Here is a 23,667-nt window from a genome sequence, read left to right as displayed (position 1 = left end):
TGTTAGCTACTTTTAGTTTCTCCACTGCCACCATGAGTCTAGAGCATTGATATCAGTTGATAGAAGGTCAAGGACGACAGATGATACCCTTTTTCCATCTATTTCCTATTCAGAACATAGGAGAAACTACTTTATACTTCTCTTAAACCCTCAGTAATCAGGAAGTCAGACACTGTTAGTTTGACTGTGCCGGCTGTTGTAGTCAATACTACGTCTTCAGTCAAGAAGGTACTCTGTGAACCCTGGTGAAAGACAGCTCAGGTTAGTATTGATTTATTTGTTTTAGGGATGGAGACCCGCATGGTGCCAGTTGACAAAGCTGTAGATTTGGTGGCTGCCTGTCCCTTAGCAGCAGTCGGCACTTTTACCCTAGAGAAGAACCCCCTTCCTTTTAATTTTTCACATACATCATCGCAATTTTCACATTATCAGCAATGACATATTATAATACTGCACTCAGCAGTAGAGTGCTTGGTACTAACACATTAGGCATTGGCAAAATTCTCTCAATTTGTTTTGCTTAAATATTACAGTGGTGAATTCAAGGCATTTGTTGATGGATTAATCATTATTGGTAAAGACATATATCCTTTGATTTAGTATCCGAAGCACCTTCTTGGTATCTATCTATGGCCTTTGATCTGTGGACACTGGGAGATCTCACTAAGGGAGTGGTAGTTAGTTTTTCCTGTAATTTTTTGACTACTGCATTGATTTACTGTAGCCTTGTTTTTCCAAGTTAAAACCAGGATTGGTGGAAGTCTGTCTCGGGATTCATTCACTTTTAAGTTTTAGAGAAGCACTGAATGGCATCTCTGATACTTTGTTTCACCCAGGATTCATTTACCTTCAGTTTTGGAGAAGCTTTGAATGGCATCTCTGATACTGTTTCACCTCTCCCACTGAATGGTAATGTCTTGGTAGCTTTGTAAACATCAAAGCTTCTACCTGGAGTGGAAATTTATGGAACAGCATATTGAGTAACTAACTGGCTTCATCAACACTGCCTGAGATATTTATTAAAAGACTGGCAGACATGCAAACTGTTTAAAAGGTGGATTTGTATGCTGGCGGCTTAAAGTGTAACAACAGATGACGGAGATATTTTACCCATTTCATGTCTATGTACCATTCTTTTGAAAGCAACCTGGGCATCATTATAATTTGCCCATGAAGACTGATAGCATGTGATAAATTCAAGGGCTGGCCCAGTGATGCAGGACCTGAGGAACGCCATCCTCGCAACTTCATTAAGGTCATAATAATCACATTCCAATTATTAAGAGGAAATCCTAAAAAGGGACATGTAAAGTTTCTCCAACTCAGAGGAGCTCAAGACAGCTTCGGTTTGATGATTGATCATTAGTTTTGAGCCATTGTAACTTTCATCGGAATTTAACTAATACTTCAACCATATCTTTTCCATGTTTTAAGAGAGAATCATTTTGTAGTTGTTAGGTTTCACAATAAACTGGTCACTTATCGCTGTATAATCATTAACAGACATAGCCTGATTAATGAGGTTATTCAACTAGCTAAGTGTCAATAAATGTTGTTTGACTGACTGAATGCTGATAAATACGGGCACTTGACTGGTTGAATGCTGATGAAAGTGGATCTGATCTAAGCATAGATTAGATGTTTTAACAGATTCAGATTCAGCTTACTGACCCTGATATTTTCCAAGGCACGTTAATTTTACCTTAGTGCGTATATTTTATTAAAAAAAAAGAATCAAGTTTGAGACGTGTGGCACGAACTCCAGCATATCGGTCATGTAACAATAAATACAAATCCAACAGCATAAACAATAGTTGGTATAGAAGTTAACTGCTGCTGACCAGCGCAATCAGTATTTCCCTCCATGATTTTTTTTTATGTCAGAAAATCCCAATGGTGCTACTCATTCTCTTTTACCAATAGATGGCATGTAAAATGCCCTATTTACTCTTGTAATACTTATGGCAGACCTTTTTTTGTGTCAGCCCCAACCACCTCTCACTATGAGCAACCACACACACCCTTCCAAGCAGTAGCACCTCAGCCAAGTCGAAACAGATGTTCAAGAGCAGAACTTCACTACACAGAAGCTGCTCCTAGGAAGCAATGGCACCCCTACAGTACAACCTTACTGACGGCATTTCATCAGAAACACGCCACCACTGTCTTTAAAAGCACTGTGGCAGCTGCTCAGCAGAAGCACCCACCCACATCTCCAGAGAGAGCAGCAGTAGGTGGTAGCCGGGGGTTGCGGAAGAGACCACAAAAGACAATAAATCAGCAAGCGCTGGGCGTCGGGTAACGCAGTGAGATGACCCGTAGGGTAGGTCGAGGCCATGCAGGGTTAGAGAGAGAGGGGCAGGAGGAGGAAGTGTTGGTGGTTGCGTTTGTTTTGGGCTTTCGGAGTAGTGTTGTAGTGGTTATGACTCGTGGTTATACTGCTGTTACTGCTTGTGGTGGTTATGAGTGTGGTTGAGTTTTTGACTTAGCGGTGATGGTTATACATTATGGTGGTGTCTATGGTTGTGACAGCTTCTGCTGTCCATTCAAGGCAGTTCCTATGTATAATGAATCGTTTTTACTCTCAGGGATGTTTGAAACCTCTCAACACCTTGGCATGTATGATAAAAAGGAATTCAAACAGAAACAGACCATCGGGTCCCTTCGAGGCAGTTTTTTGGTAGCACAAGATATCTGAAAAGTCGGTAAGTGTGGTTCACTCATGATTATATCTCCAAATACGTCCCTATATTTCTAATTTTTTTTCTTCTATTTTATGATCACAATTGCGAGGTGTTTCTTCATTATCTAAGAATCTTTATTCAAGTCTCATTTACTCTGTTCTTTCATTCAGTTTTAGACACCAATCAATTTGTCCCTTTATGCTTTTCAAGTGACTGAAATCGTTCTTTTCAATAAATTTTCTATGATTAAACTGACAAAGGTATTTATGTTGACTGATGATGGTATCTCTGACCGCAGTGGTGACGGTGGGAGTGTAGTATGTTTATAGTGATGGTAACTCTGACCGTAGTGTTTGCTGACTCAGTGATGGTGGGTGTGATGGTATAGTGTTGACGCATGTTGATATCCAGTGATGGTAGATGTGATCGTAGTGGTGACGCTGGTTGTACAAGAAATATTGCCGGTATCTTGTACTATTTTCAAGGCGGGTTGCAAGAGACCGTTCTCACCCATCTGTGGAAGAACTCCGAAAGTCGGACAAAGCCATCTTTTCCTTGGTACATTTCGAAACTAAGATAAGCATCTTCTAAGAGAAAAAATCCCATCTGGGAATAACGAAGCACTTAGAAAGGCGCGGCTGTGGTATGGGAGTGTAAAATCTGGGAGATTGAAAACTTGTGCAATACCCGATAACCGGAGTTCTCGGTGCAAACAAGAAACTGGTCCTGACTCATCAAGCTTATATATACGCTTTTAACGAATATTGAAGTGAGCTATGTGAATATCGTGATCATCCTGAATATGGACACCCAATTCAATCGCTCCGAGTACCACACAAAGGAGAGAAAAAGGGAGTAGCTTCAAGTAAGAGGTAAGAGTTCACAGAGGTCAGTATTTCGCAAACTTGCTGCTGTAACAGGGAACACGGTTGGCTGAGCCAGCTGCTCTCTGGATCTACCCACGCGGGCCGGGACCGGCCTGCCCTCGGAGTCAGACGAAGATGTAACAGGGGAATAACAAAGAACCAAGGAAGACGGGTTGGTGATGTGGTGAGCAGAGGTCCATAACTTCTAGCTTAGGGTAAATGGCCGCTTCTCCGTAACCCACTCTATCCCTCCACACTAGTGTGTTTCTCCCTCTCCAACTAGGGACGCCATATCTATCGTTAGATTAAATCTATATCTTATAGCTGTAAGTATTCATGCTAAAAGAAACTTGAGAATAGAATGATTTTCGTAACCATGTGCATATCATTTATGAATGGTGGCGTAGAAGAATAATCAGGCAGCCAAGAGCTAGCGCTACTACCAATGAAAAAGACTTAACGTCCTTGGGTGATGCTTGGAGGTGTCCTAACACTCCAACATCGCACGAAGAGGTTTCGCCTCATTTGACAGTGATAGGATGGGGAACGCGAGGTAAAATGACGTACTAGACAATATTTTAAGGGAGATATGAATTATACGTGCGCAAAATTACATCAAACTCCCGTCATCCATAGACTTATTCCTATTTTACAACTTCATACCCCTGGCTAACCGGGACAACCCGCCCACCACCAAGACTGACCACTTGTGACTAATGCCACAAAACACGAATAATTCACTCAAGGTTCTCCTTTTTCAAAATGTTGGTATGAATCCAATAGAAAATTATCCACGCACTGATATTTATATTAAAAAAAACATTCAAGATACTGATATAGTTTACAGATCACCTCATTTGAATGTTTACTTTTAATCTAGAAAGAATGTCTGGACAGGTTTTAGAATATAACTTTTGAGTTTTTTTTTTATTTTCGTAATACTAGTAGGTTGAGCATTGCAAGATAGCCAGTCCTGAAGGCCGTGTTAAGCAAGAGTGTAGTAAATCCTTATTTAACTCGATTTACTGTGACTCAAAGCCTATGTCTCCTGCACCCGTGATGATTGTAAGCTTGTACTAAAGATAGCTTTCCATAATTCAACAGATACGTACATATGTACTCCAACACGGCTGAAAATGGACACGGAATGCCATTCAACAGTGGCAATAAAACTATAGGAGATAAGAGAGACAGGGTGATGGGTAAAGTGAAAACAGCGCTCGAAACACCTCCCCCACCATCACTAAGTTTAGTGACACGGCGCCTTACATGGAGCGGGCGGGGGTGCAGTACAGTATGGCAGCATCGCCACGGCGCACGGGCTGCTGCACACCCAATAAGGCAGTTAAATTGTACACCATTAAAATGCTGAATGTGCATGATTCACAGGTGAGTATAAATTACCTACCACTGTAACATGATAACTTACAACAAGGACACACACATCCGTGAGGAACAGTTTATATATTTCAACATTATTCTATCTTTTGAGCACTTCTGGATGAATTTTCCAACTATCTATTCATTTAGAATGTCTGATAATCTAATCGAACATTTATTAACTATAAATGTCAGCCCCTCATAAAAATTCTGACTAAAATAATTTCCCCATTTACTACACATCCATTCTTTTAGTATTCACGTATGAGCTTGTAGTCCCAACAATATCAGAACTCAAGACAAGATCGTACTATAATTTCAGTCCTTCTTGAAGTAACATTCCGAGACGAACAGGCCGACGTATTACGTAAGACGTAAACTCAAATGAAGAAGCCAAGTACTAATTCAAATTTTGTAGTCTGTGCGATATCGGACAACGAAAGCATGTTGGTGTAGGAGGACAAATCAGTTGGTTTACAAGTTGCATTAAGCTTCCTTGGAAGCGCTTCTAAGACATGCATCAAGTCTTGACTCGAAATTTCAAAACATTTTTTAAATTAGATACTTTAAATCTCTAGCGACGTAACAATATTGGTTCCCTGCCTTATGGGTATCAACAGAGCAGGTAAACTGAACAAGGTCCTTCAACCGTTCCAAATGTATTGAGGATTCATGCCAATCGCTTTCGACTTCCCCTATCGTTACAGGCACGTAAAAGGATAACAGCCTTGTAGTTTAGTATTCATGTTCGCAGTCAAGTGTCGGTGGCAATACTGAAACCAATTTTGTACTACTGACAGTAAAAATTCTCTAAACTTATATAAAACAAAACATTCCATCGTTGTTTCCACTCGACTTTTGTGGCGTACAACAAAAGTTTTAAGCTCTATATAACACTATCCCATAATAGATTAACAACTGTTACGCCTAAACAGCTCCGTAATATGGTTACTAAATTCTTAGAACAACGAGGAAGGTTAGTTTTTGCATAAATGCTTTTGAAGAGAACGGTATCATTTTTATCATTTTTTATCTTTGTGTTTCTACAATAATCTTTAATGTTTAACTTATCCTGAAAATACAATCTTAATCAGCGAAGTCAGTATGTTGCTTCTATTGTAACAATGCCAACAGCAGGTATGTTTTCAAACAAATTTTCTACTTTCACTTTTGTCTTCAGTCTAGATAAACTTACTATGCTTGAAATTGTATGTAAGTTACACCACTTAAGGAAATTAAGATAGTTAACAACACAAACGCACTCAACCCAAGGAAATTAAGAGTTAACAGCATAAATGCACTCTACTCAATACCTGGTCACATTGCAGTAGGACTGATTTATTGGGAGACGATAGTTGCCAAGTGTCATTATCTCTTGCGAGTACATTCCTGATGAAAGTCCATTTTCAGAGATCGAGAGATTTTGACAAGATCTTCAAGATACGGGTGTGTTTATGACTCCCAGGCTGGAGCAAGGGTGGAGCAAGGCTACCTACCCATGTGAGCGAGGATGTTTCAACTCCCCGGGAGTATGGTAAGTGACCTTTGATTAAATTTCCAATGCAAGGAAAAATGCATGTAATAATATTATATGCGAGGCGCACAAACGCCCCGCATTTTTCCGCCCAGGAGTACTTACAGACGCCAGGAATACTCCCCAACGCTCCCTTTTCACGCCTCCTAAGGAGCCCTGCCATACCCATCATCATCATCGTCCTAAGAGCTTTACTTCTTCGGGGGCCCATCCCTCCCATACCATTCTAAGAGGTTTTCCCTCCCACACTACTCAAAGAGCCTTTTTACTCCTACCTTACCCTTATAGCTCTCTTTTCCTACGATACCTCAGGTGTTCCAGACCTACATATCTCCCCACATATCCTATTCCTAACCCATGGCGTTAAGAGCCAAAAGACATGGGGGCCCAAGAGACGTGAGATCAAAATCTCTCATCAGCTCAGTAACACTGATCAGTTTATTTCAGAAAAAAATCTGGGAAACATTTTTTTTCTTCCCAACAGCTTTTTGAATGTGTTAGGAAAGTTACATTTTATATTTCGTCTGATACAATTAAAATCAAATTGCTTTCTTGAAGTTACCGTTAGTGGGTTGAGAAAATAATCTTAGCGTAGTGTTGAAAACAATATTACATATCATATGGAGCCCCAGAATGCAAGCTAGATAGCTTTGAACGCCTTGGTAACTTGATGCTGCGGCCTCGCCTACAAGCCCCACCCTGCCACACCTGGCTGACTCAACACGCGGCCCCACCAGCGCTTCCCACAAAGAGCCGAAAGGCGATACCAGTAACAAACCAGAGGGACGACAGTCCTGTTAGACGTAGGCGGGAGACTGAACCAGGTGGCAGAAAAGTGATAACACTGTGCTGGCCCGCCCTTCCCTCGGATGTTTACGAGCAGTCAGGCTGCGCGGTCTGTGTCCGGTGGAGGGCAAGCTGCCCACTTGGCTAAGGGTCGTACATTAGCCCCGTCTCACGATTTTTGCACATACAGACCTGCGATCCTATACAGCACTCACATACATGCCTGCATAAGTATACGAGCATTTACGCACATACACGCATCAGACCACCAGTTAGATATTCGCGATGTGGTGACCCTGTATGCCTTTGTTATCATAGGTCACTGTAGAACATATTTGTAAGCATAAGAGAGACCAACAAAAAAGTTATCATCGATATCGTATATCAGCTCCTCAGCTTTTTCCTTTGGTTATATCTTATTCATTAATATATATATATATATATATATATATATATATATATATATATATATATATATATATATATATATACATGATTAGAAGAAGAATGGGTCCTGGAATCATACAATCAAACTATTGATAATTCAGTTCAGTCTCCCATGCACGCCCCTCACTCTCCCTCCTGAATATTCAAGACGACATACAATTATACTGTATTGCCCTTCCCACTAGAGCAAGGTGGTGTCTGAAAGAAACGAACAATGGCATCGGATGCCGACATCCGCCAGTCTCGCTGTCATCCATAATCCGGTTGGGCATGTCGGCTAGTGTGCGGGCACAAGACAGGCTGAACCCGTCGAGCATTCCCTCCTGCCACGCGACCCGGCAGTAAACTCCGAGCTAACATACAGACCCACATTCAATATACATATATATATATATATATATATATATATATATATATATATATATATATATATATATATATATATACTTGACCGCTTGAATGAGAAGACGAATGCATGAGAACGTTGTTCAATTTCTTGTATTTCAAAGATTTTAAGTTGTTATTGTTCCGTAAGGTGTGATCGTGATTAAAAGCTTTTGCGAGGTTAGTTAATGCTACGGAAGAATTACTATCATATTATGCCCTTCTTACATACTGGTGCTGTTTAAACCTCACGGAACATACATTCGTTTTTTAAGACTGTCCCAGACGTGATGATCTCATCATTGATATGTAAGAGATTAGATAGTAGGAAAATTTTTATTTACACCTAAACGAGTACAATATTCAATATGTGTGTACAATCTATCCCGGTGTACACAGAGAAGTACAGAATACAAGCAGGCGATATTTCCCGATCATCAAGCAATGAATACTATAACCATGCTATGTCGGTCACCATAAAATAGGTAAGTTTTCTCTCAGACAACTTCATCATTCTTCTTTACCAGTTTCCCGTCCAATCATGGTGCGTGATATTTATTGGTATAAATACCTGCGTATTTGGACAGTAAGGTGAGGGATTTCTTATCACACAACTTAAAACTTTTGTATGCTGTCAGCATTCACAGTGTCAAGTCTTTATTCATTTTCCCCATTCATCCATTACTCTTAAAAGTAGTTCTTTACATATTTTCTAAGTTCCTTGTTCAACACCTCAAGTTATGGCCTCTGATTGTTCTATCTTTTAAAATTTTTGGAAGAACTGTTCACTGATGACATTAAAGTATGCTGGCAGATATATTCATTAGCCAAAAGGCTGTAAACGCTCCCGAAATTTGCTCGTGTTCTTCAGTCAACTGCGCAGATAGCGATTTTGCCTGTACCACCCGTGGTCAGCAAGGCAGACGAGTCACGTGTAGCCTATGAGTGATGCTTCAATTTCTCATTTCCTGAGACCTCTACGTCTGAAGTGTTGAAGGTAGCGAAACTGTATCTGTACATATGAAGTAGACATTTGCTGAACACAGAACAAATGTCAAGGAAACGGAAGCGTAACTTGATGAAAATGTAACTACGAAACAGGAGATAAACAGAACTGAAACAACGCTTGTGTGGTTTAGTCCTTGAAATACAAGGAAGCCTGGCCTAGGTGTTTACTCAGGGACCCTAGTGTTATGAAGGAAAACATTCACTAGTGTGCCCTTAGCCCGTACCATATCACCGTCTCATCTGAAAATGATTTTCCCTACTTTCCTTTCGTTAACAAAATTACTGTAAAAACAGGTCTTGGGTACTGGACGCCCTTACGCTATCGTGATCATGCCTTTGATAATTCGCTTGGGAACGAGTTACATTTCACACAGCTTAAAGCATGGGACTGGACGCGCAAAAAAAAAAAAAAAAAAAAAACGTTGTAGGCAGCTGAAACAAGACAAGCGTTTTGTCGAATAAGAAAGCACTAGTGTTATTCAAAGATGTTGATAAACCAGTGGAGAGAAGCCTTCCTCAGGTACACGTAACTCTGACGATACTGCTCGAGACTGACATCGGAGGTAGATCATCCGACATCGCGTGAAAAAGATACGTTCTATCAGTGCAAAAAGCAGTTAGGGTCGTGAGTCAAAGTTGGAGCGGCCGTCACCACCACACCTGGCAGGGACGGCGGCTGCGGACTGGACGGCGCCATCACCCGAAAGACGCCTCCCACACCCTCCTTCTGACAACGATGCTTCCCTACACTCATCGCCCATCTCCCCATCTTGAAGAAAACATCCGAGAGAGTGGGGTAAATGGATGACGCTCCGGAAAGTGGAGTCAAAGTTATGTGCTGAATGCTACAACTGTTTATGTCAACGTAACTCCTAATAATTGAAGATTGTGGTTCAAGCTTCACCCTTCTCTGAGCGCAGCTAAATGAGACAGATGAATCTTTGAGGCAGGTAGATAACTGCTCCGCTGCCTGGCGCCTCATGCACAATACCCGGCAACAACTGGAGTCTGGCTTCGATACATGCCAGATTTCTCTTGTTAAAAAAAAAGAAACTATTCTCAACCCCTCACCATTACCTTTAAAGAAAGTGTCATTGAAATTTACAGCGATACATTTACCTCCATTTGTCATGAATGGTTCAAGCGAGAGTTTACAAGACTCTCCAGATGATGCTATAAAAGATTAAAGATTATGCGCGTTGGTCTCTCACCGAGTCATCATGGCCAATACAGCACGCACTCTCGCCTTCCTCCTTAAGTCTGTAGCAAGGCAGCACACTGATCAGGAGCAGGAGAACGCGCTGCCACATCCTCGAAACATAGACATCCAGTTAGGGATAGCTCACAGGATCCTTGTGCAGTTTCACTCTTGAAAGTCTTTCGCGAGAGCCAACGCTAACGACGATCGACCACCTGCTATGATAGACATTTCATTACAATGAACGAGAAGTGACCTGGCTTGCGTTTGAAGACCACCACGACCCCAAGCAAATGAGAGGTGCTCGCCCCAATGAATTCGCGCAAGACCGCTTCTTACTGGCACATTGAAGTCTCTCCCCAGTTGACGGTTGGACGATAACAACAACAACAACAACAAAAAAGAACTGAGCTCAAGTGTCATTATACAATCAAGCTTTGTATTTAAGATTTCGAGCAAATTGAGTAAACAACCACCGGAACTTAATCACCAACGTCCCCATGTGCAGAAATCAACAACAAACCCAGTCGGGTAAGTAAGATCCAGTGTTACAATTAACCAAGATGTGTAAATTAGCTAGTTCATTTTTTGTGCTTCTTTCTCTGTATTCTATAGTGATTTCTTTAGCTCGATTCATTCATTACGATCAAGACTTAGAACATTGTAAGGCTTGTAGTAAGGTTGGGGTAGAAGTGTATGTCATGTCAATTGGAATGCAGTTTGAAATACAATAGAAAGTCGGCCCATACATTATAAAACTTACGTATCTGTCAAAGGCTACAACAGCGACATGAGGATAAGTACAAAAGTATTTCAACGTTCAAAGAATTGAAGTGAATATTCCTTTGTAGAGTGGCCAACTGATATATCACATATCTAAACCATACCGGTACACATTTCTTCGTAACTCATAGTCCATCACAGCTCCAGTCGGGAATAATGCAGATTACATCTGTGTATACATTCATCTGTGTTCATGAATGAAACCATAATTACATGCCATAAGATATGATAACACCACGAGGGTAACATTTATACAAGAATGATCACAGATCCATTAATATATCTACGAGTACTCGATAGATTCAGTCATGACGAGAAGTCAAAATGCAAATGTAATCGTAAACCTAATATAACTCAAAGTGTGACTACATTACCATGATTACAATTGTGGCTGCATAAATACAACCAAAACTGCTTATGGGAATCACAGTTTCTACACCTGTGAATGCAACCATCATTTAGTACCATGAATATCACCCAAGGCTGTAGGATATAATCCTACAAGTGTACAAGTGACAGATAGATACAATTATAACTTTGTGAATACTACCAAGATTACAACACAAGGAATGTGATCATAACCACAACACCAGTATAAACAAGGCAGCTCAAGCAGAGCTAGAATTAGAATACAAAATTCACAATTGGCCAAAAGACTGAAGATATGCTTCATAATTTACAACCGGAACTACTAAAATAACGCAACTTAACCACGATTTATTAAAATCAAAAACTTGCATCATTGATAAAACCAGCAGGCCAACACAAGCTTAAACTCTTCAAAGACACCAAAAACTAGTAAATTACACCAGCCCAACCACATACAGTACAAGCATTTTCGGCACATGCACGAGACAGCAATTGTCACTCCAAACTGTCTCCTGTGTTTGCAGACACTCGTGCCTTTAACCTTCAAATCACCTTACGAAACTTTAATAGATCTAGTGGCGCCAACTTTTTTTGACGTGGATTTAAACGATCATGGTCTCCAGCAAGGAGGACATTTTTTTTTTACATATTGAGTTTTTGTCTCTGATTACTGTTGCAAAATCGTGAGGTTCGTAACTTTCCAGAGAAAATCAGTTTACTCATTCTTTACAGTTGTGGTATTGTAACATCTTTGATAATTATGTGTGTAATAACCAGTTAGTATTATCATTACTATTAACATCATTATTATCATTATGACCAATATCAACACTGCCATTACTATTATTACTATCATTATTGTATTATATCCACCTGACAAAAATACCACAGTATACCCAAGAACACAAGCCTTTTTTAAAAATCCTATGGTCCATTAGATACCCCAACAATCCCCCCATCCTCACCGCAATCACATAATTGATCGTTCGAACGTCATTACAATAGAAACCAGCCAGTACACTACCAGTACAAATCACTGCAACGGGACACATATCAGCATATCAGACATACTGTAGCTAGCACCACAGAACTACAAGCAGGGCGCCAAGTCGCTCTAAACATATTTTACTACCCCTTAAAACTCACTCGGAGCACTTTACGACATCAACAAATCAAATACACATCCAGAAGGCATTAAGATTCAACATGCACACCCTGTCTTGTGCCACTACTCTCTCAGCACCACTCCTGCTGCCCTAACCGACAGGTGTTGCCCCAGCAGGAGACAAGACGCGGCAAGAAGAGAGAGAGAAGCCGCCGCCGTCGCCGCCAGGCAAGGATGGCCGGCTGAGGCACCAGCAGCCGCCCAGGCTCAGGATCGTTGTGCTGGGGGCGGAGGGCGTCGGCAAGTCTGGTGAGTCACTGAACACACTACACGAGTTAACTAACAAATACTTGCTTTAGGATCTTAAAGGATGGCTCTCACAAGACCTTACGTTGTACCTTTACTAACCGGGCAATGAAAGCGCGCGCGTGCGTGTGTGTGTGTGTGTGTGTGAGGATTCGCAAGACTAAGCTTGGCACGAACTCCTGTTATCGACTGGCCGTTCACGAGTGTGTCATTTCTGGCAGAGATCGGATGTATGTGCTCAGGGTGCCGTTATTGGCACAGGACAGCCCGTGGGTAACTGTAGCGTTCTGGGGCTGTTAGTTGGGTATTTGCGTTGTATAAGATGGGATGAATTACTTCATCCCAAATAGAATGAGTGATCAATTCCCTACACTTGCATCATCTTTTCACTTATTACTTGATGTAATGAAATATTGTTAATCACGAATTCTGAAAAGGTATTATAAAGTGTATAACATATATTTTGTCTTCAATTAATGGTTCACGGAGATTCTAAAAGAAATATATCACTGTGAGCTTTTCCATGAAATTTTAACATATGGTAGGATGCCCCCACGTAGCTGAATGCTTCTGGCTTGGACGAAAAGAAATTTCAAGACAAAACTGCGCGAGATGATATATGTAGAACTTAGTAAATACGTAAAGTACGATCAGTATTTTTCTTTCATAATCATTTACATTTTAGTCGAAGTTAGATTAGATATTTGTTGATAATTTGATTTTTATCATCTTGCATATATGTATAGAGAAACGTCAAAAAGTCGCAAAAGTTTACAAATAATGGATATATTTTTGTATTCACATTTATGTATACCCTGGAAAGCAAAGACTCCCTTAATGGATATGATGATACGAGACACAAAGTCGTCACCTTTATGTCTTGTCTGTTTATACATTCTTGTCACCACGATCTCAAGAGCAATGCATGATAGTAACTTCATATTTACACTGATTAGTTTGGGGGACACGTAGTTACATTAATCTGCATACAGGTATGGAAAAAAGAATGCAGGTCCAACAACTCGGGTGTGTTGAGTAGTTGGAAGTTCAGATTCTGAATATACATATCGAGGCAAGACAAATTATCATGGCAAACAATTTTTTTGCAACTGAAGCTCATTAGCTTCTTTTCGTATATTTAACTCGTGACCGAACATAGCTAACGCAAGTGCTTCTTGTTTTGCTTGGCAATGTCTGACTGGTATTATCTATTTCAACAGAAATTAGAGAAAATACTGCATAAGTAAGACTTTAATGACTAGTGTTTCTTGCCTAGTGATTACATGTGAAGATTTTATTTTTTTTAGGTCATGGGAAAAGATTAAGTGATCCTTGAAAGAATTCAGTTGTCCGAAAAAGGCTTGAATAGTTTCCGGGAGAGGATATCCGTTCTAGCCTCGATCAGAAGAGGGTGAAAAGTGTGGAGGATGGAATAGTATTACGATACTCATTAAACGACGAAGATATGTGGAATGATAAGATGAAAGAATCTAATGTATCAGCTTACCATCAGGATAATAACAGAGCAGCATGAATACAATTCTCTTTTGCAAAAGATTAGGGGAGGGGAGATGGACGTAGGAACTGCACCATACGAATAGTGTAATCAACACTGCTCTGCGTGGAAGCAGAGTTGACCATGCAAGAAACATACACAGGAATGGAGTTCCACGGACAAGAGGTGTCGTTTGCTTAGGGTTTTAACCCTGTTCTGCCCGAAAGTGAAGTAATACTACGATGAAGCAAGTGTGGCGTAATTACCTGAGCGTCATCAGAGCAGAAACTGTGAAGGAACCGTTAGAACAGAGGGGGAGAGGTTACAGGACGACGAATCTGAAGAAAACGGATGCTGTAGTGAGAATCGGGTCACCCTTGGAGTTGTGATGCCTAGCCTTGCATCTCCTTGGTTGTGGGGGAACCTAGTTCATGTCAGAACAAAATTTGGCCTGATAACAAATCAGAAACTAGGTGGATATAAGATGTGAATAAACTGGGAAAAAAACAGTTTTTACTAGTGCATCTTTGATTGCATTAGAGAGAATGGTGATGGGTAATCCAAGAAATGTAGATGAGAGATGGTTGAAAATGGTCTTGATCGCAAGAATTGTTGGTCTTATAGATGCATAATATGTTACAGTAACTGTGACTGTTGTCAGACATGAAATGTAATCAAAATTAACAATAATGCTTTGTACAGGAGGGGTTGGGTACCTTATAAGCAGTTGACTGAAGAAACAACAGTAAGACTAATGTCAGCTGTAGAGAAAAGGTCTCCTTTCATTTATAAGAAGGGTAGGAAAACTGATACTTTAGGGTATTGTAACATCATTGATGAAACAGTGTGTGTGTGTGTGTGTGTGTGTGTGTGTGTGTGTGTGTCCTCTCTATCGATGTACGTATGCTACGAGTAAAGCAGACTTATATATTGATTAAAAGCCGTATGGATGTTTTAGAGAAATTAGGCACCAAGTGTGCGATGCCAAACTTCGTCAAGAGGCGTTCAATGCATCGAGGACAACGAGGGAAGTGTGACGGGCAGGATATATAATGTTTGGAGAAATGTTATTAGTTGTTGTGGTCTGCATGGTGAGGGCAGAGGCACACCGAGACCAGATGGAAACACTGCAAGCTCTCCTTGTTGGCTTAACGAGGTATCGTAGCCTTGTAAAGCAACCTTGATAATCATTTACGACCCAAGTTATGGTCCTCAACACTCTTCCTTGTCCATTACGGCAGCTAATTTGCAAGAATGATAAATGGACTCTGTCGAGTACCTACACTTTTGCTTGTAAGTTAATGAGCTTTTGTAAGCGGCATCCAATTTTTCTGTAGCATCCTGATTCAAGGGATGTTTCTAATAGTTGAGTTGCATGAAGATATATGATTTTGAACAGCTTATTCAAGAGTTCGCTTCTATACGCGAGCAAATTGAGCTGTCGTCTTATAGGTTTGCCCAAGTTCGCACTGTCATCGAAGGATTATTAACTCCACTACATTCATCAGATGTCTGCTTAGAGGTATCCTCAACCTTTCGATAATGGCGTTGTGTAGATTATGTCACTCGGGTGTCTTGCCGGCATCTGGCGTAAGAGCGTCCTACGAACGTTAGCGTCTTGCGTTAGCAGACACAATGGCCTCTTGAGGCCCAGTGGGGGAACCCTCCGTTACCTGCCTGTGGTTGCGCGTTAATTACGTTGCCCTTTGAAAACATCTGCCGGCATACGAATGAGGGTCACTCCCTCGGAAAGGCATAGACCTCTCTGTCAGTGTTTTAATAAAGCAACCGACGGAGGTGAGTGTAGAGAGCGGTGTGTACGGTGGGTGTGCGCAGGGTCAGAAGTGTGTTGGGCAAGAGGTGCTATTTATCCCTGGGGCTGGGGAGGGCCCAGGCCTCCGAGGCCGCTAACTGGCTCCGTTTGGAGAGTGAGTCATGTTGGTGTTGGCCTTATTTGTACGGGACACCTCCCCCCCGCCACCCATTCAGCTAGGGCGGAGCCCTCACCAGGTGGCGGGTCTCTGCGATACAGAGGTGGGCTAGCGCATCTCCAGGAGGCGGAGGAAAGAGAGGGAAGATATCTAGAGAGATACGTAGGGTCGTAAACACACACAGGTTTAATAGATACAGAGATGCGACATTCCTTTTGAAGTGTCTAGATGCTAGAGATTAATGGGTGATTTGTTATCTACCTAGTATACTGTTTTACATCAGTTTACAGTTTATTTCGGATGAATAACGTACTGCTGTTCTTAATCCTGCCTGTCGGGAGCGGAGCGTGCTGAACAAACATCACCAAACACCTACCATCACAAGCATGGCCGCCTAGAGGACCTTGGCCAGTACATGATACGGTTGTCGAGAGTCAGTGGCCCTGTATATCATAATTACCGTGTCGGAACTCCTTATGAGGCCGCTGGAGATGTTCAGACTTGGTGTTTATACTCGATATGATTCCTCTTGGATCTCGGTAGGATAAGACTTTTCAGATTCCTCGGAGAAGACTTCCCTCTTTTCCTTTCATGTTGAAGGTTCCAGTCACGGACAAAAGTCCACATCAACGCCAGGCCTTGAATGAAGTATTAAAAGGTTTAAAGGTAGAGAGAGAGAGAGAGAGAGAGAGAGAGAGAGAGAGAGAGAGAGAGAGAGAGGTGGAAGAGGGAAAAATGCATTTTAAAAAGGGCTTAGGTCTAAGTTGTCGAGAAAGACACGAGAGGGTTGGGGGTAAAGAGTTCCAAAGCCTCGCAATGTAAGGAAAGAAATAGTTATCACAACGGTTCGTCTCTGAATTGCCAATGGCCACACAGTAATGATTTGAAAGAGGGTTTTAGTTTACGTGGTCTAGTTGATGGCTGGGGCAGAGAAGCTGCCGCTCCGAGAACGGAAACCAAAGTTATACTGACAGAAGAGGGAAAGTGAACCAACACTGCGTCGTAGGGGTAAGTGGGTCAGGTTTCGAGGTCAGACTGGGAGAGTTGATAAGCCGGATTGCTTTAGACTTGACTCTGTCTTGTAGGTATATAGAGCTAGAACCTTCCCATACAAGGACGGATTAATCCTTTGTCGAACCGGAGCAACTGTGCTGGAAAGAAAAACTCACAGCATCGGAACAGGATGCTGTGTGTCTTAAATCAGACTCGGTTATTTGTGGAGCGTGGGGTTTCCTAAATGGATTAGATGTTCCAAATGATAAAGTATGTTTATTCTGTTGAGTAGTGAGTGTACAGATCCAATAAGGGACATTTAACTGTCCCGCAGCAAAGTTTAGGATAGATATTTTTGCTCTTTTCGTATTCCAGCTCGAGCGTCGCCTGAAGCAGCCTGCATTGACCCAGTCACTGCAGCAGACCACCCTTTCTTATCTCTCTCTTCACTTTCACTGCCTGGGTCCGCCGGGGAACAAAGTAAATCATGGTTGATGCTTTTAACGTGTCGTTAAGTAGATCGTACATATAAGTCTTGTTTTTCTGGTGTGTTTGGGCTCGCTAGACGCAGAGAGATCGTGTGTACACCGCTGACGAGAGGGGATCCGCGAAGTGGTGGGGTGGGTGAAGCGCAGGTAGCATAGTGAGGGAATGTGTGTTCGGGCTCGCTTTCCTAGACGCAGAGACACCGCTGACAAGAATAGTCCACGTCAGTGGGGTGGGTGAAGCGCTAGTAGCATAGTGAGGGAAAACAGCCAGTGGTGAGGTGGGTGTGGAGGGCTGGGAGTATAGTGGGGAAAGAAAACCAGTAGATGGGGCACTACGAATGTAGAACTTCCCCGTAGAGATAATTACAGTTAATGCAACTGTTCACCTTACCTGAGAAATGATTAATTAAAGTGCAACAGGAGTAAAATGGAGTATGTTTGTGTATCTTTCATCGAATATGAATTCTTATTTCCCCATTTAAAAGAAATATTGTATTTCGTGGGTAAGAAGCGCACAAATCCACTGAGAGTCATGAAACTAGCGAGTATTGGCAACGAGAAGCCGATCTGTTGTTTTCCCAGCCTTGGATCTGTTCTCTCATGTGTCCAAATGGAAAGACTGGAAGGCCAACCCTCAGGTGATAATAAAAATGTTCTCTCCATCTTGCAGCGCTGACGGTGCGGTACCTGACGCGACGATACATCAGCGAGTACCGACGAGCCATCGACTTGCTCTACCGACACACCGTCTGCTTGGACGACGTCACGTCCGAGGTGGAGATCCTCGATGTGTCCCTGCGTGAGGTAGGTCTCCCCAGGACTGATCCATTTCAGCCATCTAGATCTGTATAGGTTTATAGGGTTCTATGATTATTTTTTATCATATGTAATTATTTTTGAGTGATTATATGTATTCCGTTCCTTACAAATCCATGTTTTGGGGGTGTTGGCTACGAACAGATACGTGTTAGTGTTGGCTACGATTTTTGGCACGCTTTCCAAAAAGACTCGATTGAAGATGCTAGAATTTCTAAAAAAAAAAAAAAAAAGACCTGAATGAGGGAGATTCGGATCCTTAGCGGTGGAGATTGTATGATGTTAAGTTAGGAAGTGTTTTACTGGTAATTAACTTTTTAATATGTGGCCACAGCGTGAGAGCGAGGGCGTGTCCACTTCCCACACCCGGTGGGGTGAAGGCTTCGTGGTGGTGTACTCTGTCGACAGCTCCTCTTCCTTCCACGAAGCCCGGGCCATCCTCGACGCCCTCCAGAGACTCAAGGCGCCTCTTTACGTCCCCGTAATCCTGCTGGCCAACAAGCGGGACCTCGACCCTGGTAGGCAGGTAAATCCACCTCTCCTTCAGTCTCCTAGCGTTGTATTGACAGTTATATGAACGTGTCATAGACCACCAGTGTCGCGTGGAACACTTGATTATGAGTTCGTCTTTCATTCAACGGGTGTGTTTGGAATGGAACAAGACATCATTGTGGCGCAAATTATAAGCTTTTCCTTTGATTTTAGGTGTCGGTGGAGGATGGCCAAGCCCTCTCGCTGCAACACGGGTGCCAGTTCTACGAGGTGAGTGCCGCAGAGAGCCATGTGGGCGTCACACTAGCGTTCCAGGCGCTACTGCGGGAGACCAGATCACTCCAGCTCACCCGACCGCTCCCCAGACAACGTCGCATTTCGATCGTCTCAGTATCCAGGTACGACCACTTGAACATCGGCTCTCAAATATTTTTTTTTTTTCAAAATTTAATAGTTTTCCTTCTTTCGCTGTAACCTTCAAGTTTTATATAGATTCATGCATATGTGCTGTAATTATACTGAGAGGGTATGATGTGTATGAGGGATAGGTGTAGAAAGTGTATAAGATATGGTATGCCAGAGTAAATCCGTCTCGATGTTCACTGGCAATTTCTCGTTTCTCTAGGATGATCGGGTCGCTGATCGGGCGTGGGTGGGACTCCCCGTCGCCCACACTGAAGCCCACCGTCATGGTGCAAGACGCCGCCGGGAAGAGGACTCTCAGGAGGAAGGACAAGAAACGGCCTTCCCTCAGCCTGTAGGAAGGTCAGCCTCAAGGAAGGATGTTCACCCTCCTTTCCCCCTCTAGGATGTTCACCCTCCCCCAGAATATAGGGAGATCACCTTCCTTCAGTCACTAGGGATGTTCAGCTTTCCCCGGAATTTAGGGAGCTCACTTCCCCTTAACCTTTAGGATGTTCAGCCTCCCTGAACCTTTTAGGGAGTTCAGCCTCCTTTGGCCTCTAGGACGTTCAGACTCCCTCAGTTCCTAGCTTGCTTAGCAGCAGCTGCACCGCTTACAAGTCTAGGAAGCTGTTGTGTCTCGTCGATCCAGCCTCATGGAATCTTGAGTTGTACAAGTACCTGAAGGAGGAGGGGTCATGGCAGCTCGGTTCCTGGCTCTTCCTATGTAACTCACGAAGCGTGGAACAAGATGAGAACAAAAGTGATGGTTCCGCCCTAGTTTGAGGTACATTCATCTGTTGAACCGGTGTTAGCAGGAAGGTGTAGAACCAGAGTCTTTAAAGAGTATTTCATTCCCTTTGGCATATTAGTGAATGATGAAACAAAGGGTCGTGGTACTATACATTCCTGTCCACTGTCTTCCCTCCTTAAATGTGCCGACACAGGGGGAAAGGTAACTCTGTGAGAAATTTTGAGTGCTCTACTTTCTCCTCCTTGGAGGCAACAGCCCAATGGGTGTGAAAATGAGAGACCTCGGAGTTGGGGGTGTTTACCTTATCACTGCTTGTGATGGTTGTAGGGCCTGGGGAGAGAGGTCGCCTCCCCGCCGTGTTTTGATCTCAGGGTCCATGCCTACGTCTGAGGCGATTGGTGCCCATTGTTACCACCTCGGTCCGGTAGACGAGGATGGTGTATATGTAGATGTAGTGAGCTATATGTTCTTTGTAGATAGTGAACCTCTTGTGAGAGCGCTCTTTGTTAATGTTATTTTACTTGTGAGAGAGAGAGAGAGAGAGACAGGATCTCTCGTAATCTCATCCCATGGAGAGATGATGATGATGTCTCTAGTAACTTTTGTGCTTCGTTAGCATATCACATAAACGAGGCGATATAGTGTTGCCTGTGTATCTAGAGAATCCTTGTGTTTGTCATGTTTCCTCTACCCCAGCTCTACTCAGTTCTGTCCTTAATCACTTCCATTAGACTGTTATAAGGTATGTAAATGAAAGAATATTTTTTATAATAAAGTACGTATATAGAATGGGTTTTGATTGCAAGGAAGATGACTGTCATTTGTTTAAGAATGTATCTTGTGAAGCCGTCTTTTCACTGACATCTTAGAATGTGTGTGAGGTAGAAAATAACTTAGAGTACGAATTAACAGAGGGATTGGATTTATGGGGATGTTGGCTCAGTTAACTCTCATGCTGGGGGGCTTCCACATATTGGGGTCCTCCACAAAGGACTTCCACCTGCAGGGTCCTCCACATCCAGTGAATAGCACAAACAAATAGCCTATCTCTCGCTACCTTATTTAAGTAATCACGCGATGCCTATTGGTACACATTAACAAATGAATTCATTATACTCACCCGTATTATAGTCTTGCTACACTACCCATGCAGTATTTCTCTATCACTGTATATACATATTCTACAATACTCGTACAAAACTAAAAGTCATAATGCTGAAGATAAGGTATCCATCCACTGTGGCCCGGAAACGCCACCTCAAAGGGGTGACTTCAGACTCTGTGGAAGCAGAATTCTTTCGCTTTGTTTTAAAACTTAACTACCTAAAGAATTTTCTCAAAATACTATCATGTTATCGATTAGAATCTTACATGAAATATGATAGTTATGAGCACTGTAATCGAGGCGTTATCTACAATTTACATTAGATGTGATTTGAATAAGTAAAAATGTAAATACCACAAGACATGGAAAAACGCGTATGCAGGACATTACAATCGTGTATTTTGTTTCTCATTACGAATATTCATAACATAATGATCTTCATTTGACACTGGAGAGGTCAAAACTTTAAATATAAATCGAGAAACTGTAAAGCAAAGGAACACAGAATATATGTAAAGTGTTTAAATAACTTCTGATAGAAACAATGGTTAACATTAGTATATTACCTGAAATAATCCTGTTCAACTACATGCACATGTGTATGCCGCTGCTGCAGCATGTAAGTACGGGTCTAAACATTATGAAATACCTGGGAATCCTAATCCTTGCTCCCAGATTGAAAAGTTAAAGTTATCCATATCTTATTCCCATTTTCGACAAAGAGAAATTTTACCATTTTCTGTAATCGTAATTTCGTCATGCGCCACTTTGATGTTTTATTGAAATAATTGGAATGATCCAAGTTACCCTCCCTTAGCATATCAATAATGGTTCATTAGGTACCAAACATATTGCTCCTATTGATACATTCGTCATCCGTGTCTCATATAAAGAACGTGCTTGGCTTAGTCGTAGCTATCTATCAAAGACTATGTAATGTATATACACACACAGTGATGGTAAAATATATTTTCAAAATCTTTTAATCCTTCCTGAACGTTAAGTACAGAAGAACAGGAAAGTTTTATATCAGAGCTTTTAAATCGTGCTGACATAGTAAGTAAAGAACGAAACTTTTTAAACAACGGAGGTTTACCTGAATATCATTATTTTCTCGAATTTCGGGCAGTGTCCTTCATACCGTGTGTGTGATCTGCGTCATCTTCGCCACGAGACGTGCTGATGGGTTGTGCGTGGGTCATCTTCGCCACGAGAAGTGTTGATGGGCTGTGAGTGGATGAGTTTACTGTTAACAGAAGACGTAGACAATAAACATATTGACATGTCTTACCAATACTTGCACACTTATTTAAAATGACGAATAGCACAAGAAATAACAGGGAAAATATTTTGTTGAGCTAGATATAAGAAGAGGTTGGCTTAGTTCCATGGTGGGTGTCGCAGTGGTGTAGCATGTTATATGATGGGTGTTGTAGTGTTATAGTAGGTGATGAAGAGTTGAGACTATTGTAGCGCTGATGTATTGTGTTTTGGTGGATGTTGTAGTGTTGCAGCGGTAGTTGTAGTATTGTGGCACATGTAGTGCCGCGGAGGGTGTTGTGACGGGTGTTGCATTGTTGTGACAGGTGTTGTAGTGCGGTGTTACTACAGTAGTGGGTGTTATGATAGCGGCGGATATCCTGTCTCTTCCGTTACGCTAGGAAGCACTCCATGCCACACCCGCGCATCGCAAACTGAGCTCGGCTCTGATAGAGTAGCCAGCTAGGCGGTTATCCTCAGCTTGAGTGACCATTTAGGGCTCTGTTAGAGTAACCATCACACACCCACACACACACACACACACACAACAGAGTCAATGGTGGGTAAATGTATCAGTCGACTTAATGTCGAAGAATTAGGTGTAAATACTCGTTTAGTTCGAGGACCACTGGGTGAGGTATAGTTGATTTGGAAGCAAAAGTGGACGACTTTTGACTGTTTAAGGGTATGGATAGATTTGGTAGCTTTGCCGCCGGCGTGGTAGTAAGGACACTCACCCCGAGAAGACATAGCAGGAAAAAGTGCGGCACTTCCTGGGGGTCGGTGAGGACATAAGACCCATCACAGTGCCGACCAGAGCTTAAATAGGAAAACCTTTTTTGTGTGGCAGTTTTTAACGCTACGATACATTAAGTAACGGTTAAAGATCATTATGAAACTCTCCCCCTTCATCAGCGTGAAGAATTTTAATCAAAAACTCTCGAATCATATTAAAAACCAGAACTAACAGGGATACAGGCTTTTACTACACAATTTGAGGGGTATTTTTATCCAACTCACTGGCGTGGTGGTAGTGAGGTCCGGGTGGGGAAAATTAATTTCTTCCTATTAAGGTAATATC

General features: G+C 42.0%; 1 protein-coding gene across 3 annotated transcripts; it reads left to right on the top strand.

The window, feature by feature from the left end:
• The first annotated feature begins 10,353 nt into the window (after positions 1–10,353).
• Positions 10,354–21,010, top strand: LOC139757812 (ras-related and estrogen-regulated growth inhibitor-like). 3 transcript variants are annotated; one of them, XM_071678652.1, is made up of 6 exons: positions 10,354–10,818; positions 12,722–12,853; positions 18,428–18,561; positions 18,908–19,099; positions 19,279–19,463; positions 19,691–21,010. In XM_071678652.1, exons 1-6 carry the CDS (start codon positions 10,788–10,790, stop codon positions 19,824–19,826), a joined length of 810 nt encoding a protein of 269 aa, XP_071534753.1. In that variant the 5' UTR covers positions 10,354–10,787; the 3' UTR covers positions 19,827–21,010. The 3 variants fall into 3 exon arrangements, with proteins under 3 accessions (XP_071534753.1, XP_071534752.1, XP_071534751.1); XM_071678651.1 differs by having other exon boundaries at positions 12,719–12,853; XM_071678650.1 differs by having other exon boundaries at positions 12,707–12,853.
• Positions 21,011–23,667: the final 2,657 nt, after the last annotated feature.

Source organism: Panulirus ornatus, chromosome 28, assembly GCF_036320965.1.
Source record: "Panulirus ornatus isolate Po-2019 chromosome 28, ASM3632096v1, whole genome shotgun sequence".
NCBI lineage: Eukaryota > Metazoa > Arthropoda > Malacostraca > Decapoda > Palinuridae > Panulirus > Panulirus ornatus.
This window is presented reverse-complemented; position numbering and strand designations above follow the sequence as displayed.

Bases quoted from the DNA above. Each gene is read 5' to 3' on its own strand.
- LOC139757812 (XM_071678650.1), top strand. From the start codon at position 10,788: ATGTGCAGAAATCAACAACAAACCCAGTCGG. The intron at 18,562-18,907 runs GTAGGTCTCCCC...ATGTGGCCACAG, and splicing joins TCGATGTGTCCCTGCGTGAG to CGTGAGAGCGAGGGCGTGTC. The intron at 19,100-19,278 runs GTAAATCCACCT...CTTTGATTTTAG, and splicing joins ACCTCGACCCTGGTAGGCAG to GTGTCGGTGGAGGATGGCCA.